We start from the raw sequence: 14,158 nt of genomic DNA, 5'->3' as shown, positions 1-14,158 counted from the left end.
AGAGTGTCATTGGGGATGACAGTGGCAGTTAGTTCCTCCCAGTGTCAGAATGCCCGCCCCAGTCCCGCTATAAGTCGCTGATCGCCGCCATTAGTAGTATAAAAAAAAAATTCCAGTATATATACCACCATTTATAGACACTATAACGTTCACGTAATCCAAAAAATATAAACCGCAGAGGCAATCAAATACCACTGAAAGAAAGCTCAATTTGTGGGGAAAAAAGGACATAAAAATTATTTTGGGTGCAGCGCTGCATGACTGCGCAATTGTCAGTTAAGGTAACGCAGTGCCGTATCGCAAAAAATGGCCTGGTCAGGCAGGGGGGAGAGGGTAAATCCTCTGAAGGGCAAGTGTTTTGTCACACACTTTGTGGGTGGACAGTGGTTTGTAAACTGTCATGTTGTTATGATATGATGGGTGTTAGGCCTGGTTCACACTTGTGCGATTTCAGATACGACTCGAGTCGGCCAGAGTCACATGACAAGGGAAATCACACTGCTTTCACTGGTGTCTGTTCACATCAATTTGACTCAGCACAGAGCAATTTTGGAAAAGGTTCCTGTACTACTTTGGTGCGATTCCAGTGCGATTTTAGCGCCATAGAATATACAAACCTTATGTCATAAAATAGTGCCATGCATATATCTCTATAACCTCATATATGAATTAAAACGCTTTACATCACATTACATGACTTCCTCAGGAGATCTTCTCCTGAGGAAGTCACGTGATGTGATGTAATGCGTAGAGTGGGCCAATGACATCAAGCTGCTAAACAGGAAGTTTACGAGCCCACATCTTCGAAATTCCTGAACACATTAAAAATAAATTATAACAGGGTTTTTTTTACTGTGGTGTCCCAGCAGGACAATTTTAAATGTGAGTGCACTTTGTTTTTTTAAAAAATCATGCTATATTTATATACTACACTATGGCAAGCGTTTGTTTACATATGCGGAGGATTTGTGGGATAAAGAGGAGACGGTACCGTTTGCAGCAGAGTGAGGAGGAAAGTGGAGACATCTACATAGTATGCCTATCCGGGTAAAAAGGGACAGACGGTATTTGACCTTTGCAATTTGGGTCATAAAAGGAGGTGAGAGTATATATGTATGTCTCTGGTGGAGGAGCACCTATAGGAGCATAAATGGATATAAGCAATAAAGAGCACCTGTTTTGTGAACAAATTATAAAGGCACGGATCAAGCACACATTATAGACTTTTAGGTTGTATTCTGTGTATTCACCATCGTTGTATAATCACATGGTTTGGATGCTTTAATCCATATATGAGGTTATAGAGATATATGAGTGGCGCTATTTTATGACATATCTTTTGTGTGTGGAAACGCATGTGTCAGCAGCACTGGTATACACAGGAATTTGAGGAGTTATTTGTTGCGCTGAAGTTTTATTTGTACACAATATCAGGGGCGGACTGACAACTCATGGAGCCCCCGGGCAAATGGGGATCATGGGGCCCGTGTCCTTGCCCAAACTCAAAAAAGCCTATGAAAAAGGTACCAGGGGCATCTCATGGGGCCTCCTACTGACCCCGGGCCCTCGGGCAGTGCCTGAGTTTCCAAATGGTCAGTCCACCCCTGCACAATATATAAACCTTATCAAAGTTACATCCAAGTGGCACCACAAGACTCTGACAGAGTCTAAATGGGGTGTACAGTCGCATGAGCAGCGATGTACATGCGTGTGGGTCACGGTAGTTCAGACGCAGCCCTGCCATGTCCCAGTCACACAGGTCATGTATTCTCACACAGGTCATGTATTTTCACACAGGTCCTGCATTCTCACACAGGTCATGTATTTTCACACAGGTCCTGCATTCTCACACAGGTCCTGCATTCTCACACAGGTCATGTATTCTCACACAGGTCCTGCATTCTCACACAGGTAATGCAGTCTCACACAGGTCATGCATTCTCACACAGGTTCTGCATTCTCACACAGGTCATGTATTCTCACACAGGTCCTGCATTCTCACACAGGTAATGCAGTCTCACACAGGTCATGCATTCTCACACAGGTTCTGCATTCTCACACAGGTCATGTATTCTCACACAGGTCCTGCATTCTCACACAGGTCCTGCATTCTCACACAGGTAATGTAGTCTCACACAGGTCCTGCATTCTCACACAGGTAATGTAGTCTCACACAGGTCACGCATTCTCACACAGGTCACGTAGTCTCACACAGGTCACGTACTCTCACACAGGTCACGTATTCTCACACAGGTCATGTACTCTCACACAGGCCATGTACTCTCACACAGGTCATGTACTCTCACACAGGTCATGTACTCTCACACAGGTCCTGCATTCTCACACAGGTCCTGCATTCTCACACAGGTCACGCAATCTCACACAGGTCACGTAGTCTCACACAGGTCACGTACTCTCACACAGGTCACGTATTCTCACACAGGTCACGTATTCTCACACAGGTCACGTACTCTCACACAGGCCATGTACTCTCACACAGGTCATGTAGTCTCACACAGGTCATGTAGTCTCACACAGGTCATGTACTCTCACACAGGTCCTGCATTCTCACACAGGTCACGCAATCTCACACAGGTCACGTAGTCTCACACAGGTCACGTACTCTCACACAGGTCACGTACTCTCACACAGGTCATGTACTCTCACACAGGCCATGTACTCTCACACAGGTCATGTAGTCTCACACAGGTCATGCAGTCTCACACAGGTCATGCACTCTCACACAGGTCCTGCATTCTCACACAGGTCACGCAATCTCACACAGGTCACGTAGTCTCACACAGGTCATGCACTCTCACACAGGTCCTGCATTCTCACACAGGTCACGCAATCTCACACAGGTCATGCAGTCTCACACAGGTCATGTATTCTCACACAGAGCATGATGAAGTAAACCCCAAATGGCTTTCCTTCCACATGAATCCCCCATTTCACTGGCTTTCTAAGCTACCACAGGGGTTGGAAGAGTCATTCGTGCTGTAAAATCGTTTGGTAGTTAATGGTGTCATTTTTAGAACCAAAAAGAGGCATAAATGAGGAAGAAAAGACAGAGGGATTCCATTCCAAAGCAGGGCCAGCTGTGGGCTGTGTTTGTACATGAATACATTCCCGAGCAGCAGCTGACCTCTCCCCCCTGCAGTTGGCACGCCGTGGGCTCAGGCAGCCCCTCATCTGCTTGCACTACCTCCAGCCACCAGTGGGTGGAGCAGCAGCGGATGAGTCATTGGGGTGTAGGCTTTACGGAGCTCTATACCTTCCTGTGTGCAGCAGAGGTCTGGCAGATTGTGCTGTGATCGGTCCGTGTGTGTTTGCAGAGAGGTCAGCCATCAGGTAGGTACCTCATCCACCCTCTGATCACTTCTGCAATCTGTGGCAGTGCACGGTGCAGGGGCCACATCGTCTTCCGGGGCCCCCAGCTTGCTGCAGGGAGGAGCAGCATCCTCTGCGATCACTGCATGAGCCCTATGGAGGATCCGATGCCCCTGGCAGGGCAGGCACAAGGCAGCATGCACCCCACCCTCCGATCGTTAATTATTATTGGCCATCTTTGGGAAATTCTCTGCTTCATTGCAATAACTTTCTGCACCATATATAGACATGCATGGGCTGCAGGGTCGTGACGTCACTAACTTTCATCTTCGGGGGGGGGCAGTTATTTAGCAGGGGGGTAAGTAGATGGGGCACTCTTCTGGCAGCTCATTTGCGGAGAATCCCATTGGAGCCACTGCAGAACCTCTTGGCTGTCTGCCAAGGAGACGTGATTGACAGCTGAGCTGCACCCAGAATTCTTCTTTAGAAGTGGATATATTACTGAGATCCAGATTTGGGGGGGCTTCATTTCACAGCAATGATCCTGTCCAGTACTGACCAGTTCAGACAGCTATGGATCAGAGACAGTATGACCAAGTGGCCTAATATTACAGATCTGGTACCTTCCACATTAGCTGCAAGCAGTACACCCTCCACATTGGGGAACACTGAGAAATCGGATCAAATCCCAATCTGATTTGCTGTGAATAATGTGAGTGTTTAGATGGGTCAGATCTCTGCAGATCAGTACTCGGCAGTAGGAGGAGGACCTGGGTTCCAGGGGCGGACTGACCATTTGGAAACTTGGGCACTGCCCGAGGGCCCAGGGTCAGTAGGGGGCCCCATGAGATGCCCCTGGTACCTTTTTCATAGGCGTTTTTGAGTTTGGGCATGGACACAGGGGCCCCATGATCCCCTATTGCCTGGGGGCCCCATGAGTTGTCTGTCTGCCCCTGCTGGGTACTTTCTAATGAGCTCTGGCAGATACATAGAGAGGTCATTTCTTGACAACCTCTTTTTTTTGTACATGTAGCCTTTAAGTAGATCTAAAGGCAAAACTTTTTTTTTTTAATTTTAGATAGAGTAAGGGAGAGTTATAACCCTACTCAATTTTATTTTTGCCCTGTGTCCCATTGAGGAGATTTCCTTTTACTTCCTGTCCCATAGCCAAAAAAGTGTGAAAATCCCTCCAAGGTGAGGTTGTCACCAGAATTAGTGTCTCCGTTGGAAGATGACCCCTCTATAACTTCTCTGGGGACAACCCAAAATTTGAGCATTTGTTTTACTTTTGATACGAACGATAAACATGACATGTAGGGAGGCTGAATGTCTCCAAATGGGATACGGACAGCAGTAAAAACTGACAGCTGTTCTAATCCCTCTCCACTCTTTCTTAAAAAAAAGGTTTTGCCTTTAGTTATACTTTATTAGGTACATCAGAATTAAATTGCTATAAAACTTTGTATTGATTTTGGCTGACTGGTGATTGCGGGGACAGTCATCGCAGACTCTTGAACAATTGACATTTTTATCAGGCAGAGTATTCATTGAAAAGATTTTTATGGTTGGCAGATTTTTCTTCCAGTCACTTGTATAACAAAATACATCATGAAAACCAAAGTGAATGCTGTTCCAAAAAAATAAAGTCATTTTAAAAGCCCAGCACAAAGTATTCTGCAGCATGGGCAGATCCTGAGTGTCCAGGGAATGGGTGAGAACAATAGAAGGACCGCAGCCATCCTGCCTTTGCCCCCTGCATGGACCCCACTGGCTTATTCTTTGTTGCATGCTGGCTGCACACTCAGCTGTGGATGTGATCCCTGGGGGCCAGATTTACTGACAATAGATTAAATTAACCCTGGAAAATGTCTCAATAATTCATAACTACCTAAAATTAGAAGATCACATCTGCCGAGGGAGTGTAGTACGACACACAGATCCCCGCCTTAAATCCTAAAACTCCAACCAGAGACCACTGGAAATCTCTATTTTTACAGACTTAAAATAAATCTGGAGATTCTTGTGGTTGTGCAAGATGTAATTCATCCCAGCAGCTGCCACAGGCACATAGTGCAGGAGCGCCGGGGCTGCTCAGACAAGCTGCAATTATTGTAATTGCCTGGAGAGCATGCTGGGGTATCAAGGGATGGTGACGGGGGGGAGAGAGTGCAGGACAGCAGGGCTTCAGTTTAGATCACAAAAATATTCAATATGAGGCCCTCTAAACTATCCCATCAACTCAAGCTGGCCATACACATCAAGATTTCACTCATTCATCCCTATGGGCTGAACAAGGGAAATAACTCAATTCCCCCACCCATGTTTAACATCATGGATGAACGGATCTGCAGTGCTAGCTATCATACTCTGACAGCTAGTACCCATAGCTCTCACAATACCTGAACAGTACCTTCATCTCTGGATGCCGGGTTGTTCAGCTGAGAATTTTCCACCCAGCAGCTTTGACAAAATTTGATTGAAAAATCAATTTTGTCGATCCAGGTGGTGCTGACAGGGCAAACAGTGGAACACATTTTGTCCAATTCAGCGGTAAACTTTCATGTATGGGATCAGCACTGAAATCCGTACATGACAAAATCTGGCCAGGATCGAACAGCATGGGACCCTTCTGCAAATTGAAGACTGAAAAAAAAAATGAAACCTAGATTTAGAATTTGGGCGCCAATTCCACTCAAAATAAATAGACCGGTTATAGGTGGATTCTGGTGCATTACATTATCTGAGCTTACAAGTGGCTTTTTATTTTAAAAAAAATTGCATGGAATTTAATGCATACAATTTAATGTTCACAGCTTGTGTTGTTTCCCAGCGTCAGGAGAGCAAATAATCAAAACTGGGGGAAAATCCTTTTAGGGCTTGTTCACATGGGTGTTTGGGGGGGGGGGAGGGTTGAGGGTGGTAAAAGCAAGTGGTTGAGCCACAGCTTTACCACTCCCCAAATGCCACTTAAAGATGGGCATGCAACTACATGATGCTGTGCTTCAAGGCGGCGGCAACAATTAAACCTCATGCTGCATTCAGCAGGCTGTACCGCCACTGGTTCCGTCTGCAGTGGTTCCATCTTTTTAGGGTTAAAAATGGGAAACAAGGAGCTGACATATTGCCTGCTCACTGCCTTTCAAACACCCACTGAAAAGAGATCTATCACTAACTGCTTTTCAGAGGGTCCCTTAAGTTTCCATTGACACATACAGTTATTGTCCACCTCAGCTTTGTTAGCCTAGTTAACAGAAACCTATAAAAAAAATTTTTTTTTAAATCATATAATTTGTTTTTAACCCCTTTATGCCAGCTGGAGGCAGTGGATTAAATGGGAGCCAGTTGGCGGGGCTCCTGATCTTGCTGCACTCTGGCTGGCTGAACAGTGCTGACATAATGGGGGGTTCTCCTATGGGCCCAGTTGACCACGAACTGTCGGTGGATTGGGCCCCAGAACAAGACAGCAAAACATTAGCAGTGGCTGGGCGTTAATGCCCATTTGTGTTGCTGCCACACATATGCGCAACATCGTTGTAAAAGGTTTAATAAAGTGATAGTATATAGTATATGCCATAAAGGCTCATAAAGTTCTAACCATAACTAATAAAAACATAGATGGAAGGGAGGAAGGGAACAGCGCTTGATCCAGAAAGCTACTAGCATTGGTGACAGATTTCCCACTGCATACATATGTGCAATCCAAGGTAGATGACAACTTTAGGATCTTCCGGAACACACGACTTGTTGGCACAAGGAATCTGGCAGTCCCATAGTGCCACGACTTAAACAGGAATCTGTAGTGTGATACCAAACTTGTCCCCTACAACCCTTTATCATATACTGCCGGTTTTCAGAATGGAGTGCTATAGGTAGCTGAGGTTGTCTACCAAACATTAGCAGAATATGAATTATCAGACAAGTGCCTGGAGAACCCTGGAAATAAAATCCTGATTTGTGATTTACAGTACGAAAAGTCTTCATGAGACCAGAGAGACTGGACTAAGTGCTGCAGAGGGATTTGACTCTCTCTTCCATCAGTCACAAGGTTGGCCAGGCTGAGAGGGACCAGCTGCTGGCGTCTGATTTACAGACAACTGTCAACGTGTGCTGCCAGCACAACTGTTGGGCCCTTTGTGTATCAGTTCTAATCGCACAGAGGAGTGATTGGACAGAACAGGCTCTTTGCTTTCTGTAGTCTGCACTCTACTCCCATTCTCTTACTTGTTTCCTGTACTCAGATTCCCATACTTTGCATTGTGTATGCAGATCTTAAAGTCAGACCATATCTTTTAACTTTTGATGGAATGGTGAAGGTTTAGATCCTCAGACAGGTTTTTACAGCTCTGTGTCCCTAGTGGAGAGATTCTCCCTTACTTCCAGTGTGGTCATCAGGACAGTATGTGAGGGAGACCCTTAAAATGTAAGTCTTATGAAGTTAGAAAGCTGCCCTCTCAGAAGTTTTACATCTAAATTCATTATGTATATATTGCATCTTGTATGGACAGATACTTTCCTGTGAAATGTGGCTGCTGATTGGCTATGCATGTGTAATGGTCTCTTGCACTGCTCATTCTTGTAACTCACTACGAGCTGCACCCCTCCAATGTCATGTCCTGTTTGCCCTAACCTCTGTATATTCTATTTATAATCCTCTCTGGACAATCCCTCATTGTGGCTGGACAGGTAAAACCAGTTCTGACCAAACCAAGAGAAATATTTCATGCATCACTCCAGTAGAAAAGGCAATGAGAGACAGACAAACATCAATTCACCAACAGGGGAACTACAAGTGCTAGATTGCCCTGTTAGGCTTTGCTGGAATAGTAGTTCTGTGATCTTAAAAGATAACCATCTATAACTGATATTTCATTGTTTGGTGGATGCAGAGAGAAAAACCCACTGACAGTTTCATTACTTAAGGACTCTATTGGTGAGATCTCTGCATTGAGGTTCCACATCGACACACCTGCTATGACCATTATTATTATTATTACATCGAATTTATATAGCGCCAAAGGGTTTGCTCAGTGCTGTACAATAGGGGGGAGACAATACATGGCACAGTACAACAATAACAAACAACGTACGAGGGGTAAGAGGGCCCTACTCTTTCGAGCTTACAATCTAGGAGTATAAGGGGTTCCCACCATTCCTGAGCTAAGTTACTGTCTCTGTACACCTACTGTGTCCATTATGAAGAGTTTCCACCATCCCTAAGCCAAGTACCTTGTTTTGTACACCCGCTATAGCCATTGCGAGGGGTTCCTTCCATCCTTGAGCTGAGTTACTGGTTCTGTACACCTGCCATGGCCATTTATAAGGGATTGCCTCCATTCCTGAGCTGAGTTCCTGGTTCTACACACTTGCTATGGCTATTATAAGGGGTTCCCACCCTCCTTGAGCTGAGCTCCTGGTTCTGTACACCTGCTTTGGCCATTACGAGGGGTTCCTACCATCCCTAAGCTGAATTCTGGGGTCTGTACTCGTGCTATTGCCATTACAAGGGGTTCCCACCATCCCAGAGCTGAATTCCTTGTTTTGTACACCTGCTATAGCCATTACAAGGGGTTCCTACCATCCCACAGCTGAGTTCCTTGTTTTTTACACCTGCTATGGCCATTACAAGGGGTTCCTACCATCCCAGAGCGGAGTTCCTTGTTTTGTATACCTGCTATGGCCATTACAAGGCGTCCCCACCATCCCAGATCTGAGTTCCTTGTTTTGTACACCTGCTATGGCCATTGTGAGGGGTTTCCACCATCCCAGAGCTGAGATCCTGGTTCTATACATCTGCTATGACCATCATGAGGGGTTCCCACCTCCCTGAGGGATCTTTCTAGTACAGAGATTGTACATGATGGGCAAGAAAACCACATGGTGGGCATAGACAGAATCAGAAACTATACAGATATCTAACAGAGAAATATTAGAAACCACTGGGCTCCACCCTTAACAGAAATATGTTTGGGAGGCATAGCCTTTTAGCAGGCTTCTATAAAGTAAGTTAAGATTTAGGTTATTAGTACCGCCTTGGCCAAAGGTTTGAAGAATGACAGAAATATTAATTTACCTGCAAAGAAACACATGCAATCATTATTCCTTTGCACAAAAAGGGATTCACAGGCAAGGAGATTGCTGCTGTTACTAAGATTGCATCTAAATCAACCATTTATTGAATCATCAAGAACTTCAAAGAGAGAGGTTCGGTTGTTGTGAAGAAGGCTTCAGGGTGCTCAGGAAAGTCAGCAAGCGTCAGGACTGTCTCTTAAAGTTGATTCAGCTGCGGGAACAGGGTTCCATCAGTGCAGAGCTTGCTCAGGAATGGCAGGAGGCAGGTGTGATGCATCTGCATGCACAGTGAGGAGAGGACTTTTGGAGGATGGCCTGGTGTCAAGAAGGGCAGCTAAGAAGCCACTTCTCTCCAGGAAAAACATCAGGGACAGACTGATATTCTGCCAAAGGTACAGGAATTGGACTGCTGTAAAGTCATTTTCTCTGCTCAATCCCCTTTCCGATTGTTCCGCAATAAACCTTGTGTGGAGAAGAAAAGGTAAGCATTTCCATGAGTCCTGTGTCATGCCAACAGTAAAGCATCCGGAGACCATTCATGTGTGGGGTTACTTCCCAGCCAAGGAAGTGGGCTCACTCACAATTCTGCCTAAGAACACAGCCATGAATAAAGAATGGTACAGAAGCAACCTCCAAGAGTAACTTCTCCCAACCATCCAAGAACAGTTTCAGGACGAACAATACCTTTTTGTAGTATGATGGAGCACCTTGCCATAAGGCAGAAGTGATAACTAAGTGGCTTGGGAAACAAAACATTGTCATTTTGGGTCCATGGCCAGGAAACTCCCCAGACCTTAATCCCATTGAGAACTTGTGGTCAATCCTCAAGAGGTGGGTGAGCAAAAAAACCCCACAAATCACAAACTCCAAGCATTGATTATGCAAGAATGGGCCGTCAGTCAGGACGTGGCCTAGAACATGACAGCATGCCAGGGCCAATTGTAGAGGTCTTGAAAAAGAAGGGTCAACACTGCAAATATTGACTCTTTGCATAAGCTGAGTGTAATTGTCCATTAAAAGCCTTTGACACTAATGAAATGCTTGTAATTATACTTCAGTAAACCTTAGTAACATCTGACAAAAAGATGTAAAAAACCTGAAGCAGCAGACTTTGTGAAAATAAATATTTGTATCATTCTCAAAACTTTTGGCCAGGGCTGTAGACCTATGCACCCTCTAGCATCATATAACGCTCGGGACACTCCAGTTGTAAATCTCCTCACCACAGTTATTAATTATCCCTGTGACCACTTTGCAGTCCCAAGTCTTTTGTTGCCTGCTCAGAAATATAAAAGCATTTCCGGATATAGCAGGAATGCCCGCTCATAATTTCAGCATCAGGAGGGTGTAGCTGGAGACTCAGGTGTGGAGATCTCACCTCTAAAGTTTTTGAGGGGTATAGGTAGTTGGAAGGTAATTAAAACTGCCAGCAATCCACCTAAGACTAAAGTATCAATATAAAGCTGCCCATAGTGGAGTATACTTTCAAATGAAAGTTATTGGGAAAAGAATGTACTAAGAAAGATTGTTCATTTTTCTAATCATTAATGGGGTCAAATCGACGTTTGTTTGCCGAATTCGAAGGCGGAGGATGGTAAATTCTTCTGGAATGAACAAATTTCTAACAGTGCTTTTTGTTCAGTTAAGTCCATTAATTCCAAAATCAAAATGTTAAAAGCAATTAAAACCTTTCGAACGACATTAAAATGTTCTGAGATATTTTGGACAAATTTTCCTTTTCTTAAGAATTCTTATTTGATATTCTATCCATTTTTGGCCAGCTTAAGCAATCACTCAGGCAATTTTAAGTAGTGCAATCATGCTATCAAAATCTCTGAAATAATTGCTATTAGTAGCCATTGATTGTTCCATTGTTTGTTCAAACAAACCTATTAAGTACAAACATTTTGGAGTATTGTGCAATCTTTTACTGCATGCTACCCTTCATAAGGAACCATTTGTTCTACGTGTGTATCAATTGATAAGGAATCCAAATCAAGTAATTGCTAGCAATGTTATAGCATGGTCAGGTTACTAAAAAGTGCTCTAACTTCCCTCTTAATGGGTATTTTTTAAAAAGCAGAACTCAGGTAAAAATGCAATAGCGCTTTAAAACATAAAATTAAAAATACTTTTAAAAGCAGCTTTTTCTGACCCTTTTTCTTCTATTGGATGCCCTTTTCAGGTTTGAAAAAAAAAATCTATTTAAGTGTATTTTCTTAACTAAAAAAAGTTCCTTTCTCTAAACCTCCTCCAAATTTCCAGACTCACTTTTTGCTATTGTGATCCAATTTTCCAGTGTCTGTGTTTGTTCTCCACAATTCCATTGTATATAGGAATGTAGCCACATGGGTGTCAAACCAGCTGTTGCCAAACTACAAGTCCCATGAGGCATTGCAAGATAGACAGTTACAAAAATGACTCCCAAAGGCAGCAGCATGATGGGACTTGTAGTTTGGCAACAGCTGGTGGGCCGCCAGTTTGACACCCCTACTCTATTGCTTGCTAGCAAGACAAACTAGAGGCTATGAACTATGGGATTTATAGTTTGCATAGAGCATTGGACTTGATCACAACTAACATGCACTGCTTGTTCCAAACAAATGGAAGTGAGGGGGAAAAGAGGAGTTGTGGAGTTCGCAGAGGACATTACAAAGAGGCAGAAAACACAGTAAGAAACTATTTCATATAAAATATATTACAGGGCTTTCAAGTAGAAGATGTGTATGGATTATTTTTGGAGACTATAACCGGCCATACATGGGTCGAATTCCGAAAGAATTTTCTTTTGAAAATATTTTCTAAGAATTTTCATTTGAATTTTGCACCATCAGTGGGTCACAGAAACTGCCGATTTTCGTGTGACCATCAAATTTGAGCGATCGGGCATGTTGGAAATTTTTTGAAAAACAAATGAATTTCGAATCAATGATGGGAGAATCGTGCAAGAAATATAAAGCAGTGACCTGGAAGAAAAGAAAATTATTGGCCACGAAAATATTTTCTGAGAAGAAATTGAAGGCTTAGTTGGTTGAATATTCGAAATCAATGGTGGCACCATCACATTACAAAACGCACAAAATTTCTGATTTTCTAAAGAAAATTTGTTCTGAATTCCATCCATGTATGGCCTGCATTAGGCTATCGTTTAGTATCACTTTAAATGGGGGCCAGCATTGTTGAACCTACTTTCTTAGCCCATCGTTATAGATTCACTCCCAGCCTAAAGGAAAAGCAGTCACTTTGCACTTTTCTTCTATCAGCGTGCTCATTGAGAGCATAGGAACTGGCTAATTGTGTAGCATCACCCTCCCCTAGTGTGAGCTCTGCTGTGCAGGGACTGATTCCAAGTCACATTCAGGTGTTTGCACTGCTTGCATTTATAAAATATATCTAACAAAATACATTTAGATGATGTATTAATGATTGCAGAGCTGCATTAATTTGTTTTCTACAGCTGCCTGGAGTTCGGCTTCAAGCTCTTGATTCCATCACTTTCTATGGTAACATTTTCTCCTGAGACAACCAGTTTATAAAAAATAGAATTCCAAACCAAAGCAGACTCCACTTGTAAGCAGAAATTGGATGCAAGGACTGGAGACAAGCCGATGTGGCATTGCTCTGCTCTGAAGCTGTTGATTTGATTTCCCCTCTGTGTATACAGGATGTCCCTCATTTCCTCCATATAGAAATTCTCCCTTTGTATAGCTAAATTCATTCCCACTCTTGACAGACTGAAAACTCATCTCAGTTATCCATCACATTTCCAACACAAATCAAGAGAAATGGTTTCAAGATGTAACCTGTAGAAACTGTTACAGCACTCTGCATCTCGTGTGAAATATTTTTCCTGTAACAACGATGTTTCCAGATGAAAAATATTTTGCCATCTTTGAATGACTTCCACTTTGCCTCATCTACTAAATGGTGTGAAATCAGATGTAACTGCATGAACCTGATCATTAATTGATTGTTGGAGCTACCTGTGCCTTTTTGTCTTCCCTGCCGCATGCTTCAGTAGGTTTCTGCTTCCTCCCAGGTTAGTGACCCGATGGACGATCGCCTCAGTCACTGAGAACCGCACGCTGCTTTCAGTGCCGCACAGACGCACAGTCCCAGGACCCATTACTGACTGCTGGGCATGAATTGCAGCTAAAAGTTAATTCTAAAACAAATAAATGGGGAACGCAAATTCGGCCGGAGCTTGCTGTGTACCACGGGTGTGTGCAACCTTCATTCTCCCTCTTGCATTTCTGAGTGTGAGCTCTGGGGGCGAGTTTTGTGTGTGTGCACTTATATGATGATTCACAAGCACTGGGTGCAGTCCTTGAAGCTGCTTCTTCACTGTGGGATGTGGTCTCTGCTAAAGATTGTGAGATTGAAGAAATTTATCATTGCTGACTTCCATTGAAAATGCCACTTGCCTGGCTGTTGATGGTCAAGTGTTCTTGCTTCATTTGCTGCAAGCCAAGGTCAGTTATCTAGAAGGTATTGAAGCAAGAGGCAGCCAGGTAACAGGGTTTTTCAGGGGATGACAGCTGAGATACTTCTTTTGTGACGGGTATCCTTTTTAAAGTATATGTAAACCCAATCACTAAAATCTAATTTAAGTTTGAACATGTTAATGTCATTTTAGGCATTTCTTAAGCTGTAAAATTTATTAAAATCCCTGGTGACCCTGTTATGAAGGTCCTTTCTCAGGCACCTGTAATAGGGTGATAGTGCTCTGTCCTGGTCTCCCAATGTGTGTATGTAGACA

At 43.6% G+C, this 14,158-nt stretch overlaps 1 protein-coding gene across 3 annotated transcripts in view; it reads left to right on the top strand.

Annotated features, from left to right (window-relative positions):
• Window positions 1-3,201: 3,201 nt before the first annotated feature.
• GSN (gelsolin) overlaps window positions 3,202-14,158 on the top strand; it is an 81,896-nt gene continuing 70,939 nt past the window's right edge. Inside the window, exons 1-2 of one of the 3 annotated variants that reach the window (XM_089685249.1) lie at window positions 3,245-3,351; window positions 13,439-13,619. In XM_089685249.1, the coding sequence (XP_089541375.1) occupies window positions 13,578-13,619 (42 nt within the window). In that variant the 5' untranslated portion in view covers window positions 3,245-3,351; window positions 13,439-13,577. Of the gene's footprint in view, window positions 3,352-13,438; window positions 13,620-14,158 lie in introns of all 3 variants that reach the window. The other 2 variants (XM_089685250.1, XM_089685251.1) reach the window with 2 other exon arrangements.

Source organism: Staurois parvus, unplaced genomic scaffold (assembly GCF_062004578.1).
Source record: "Staurois parvus isolate SC_StPar_1 unplaced genomic scaffold, SC_StPar_1.0 ptg000365l, whole genome shotgun sequence".
Lineage (NCBI taxonomy): Eukaryota > Metazoa > Chordata > Amphibia > Anura > Ranidae > Staurois > Staurois parvus.
Note: the sequence above shows the minus strand (reverse complement) of the source record. Positions and strands in the feature narration are given on the sequence as shown.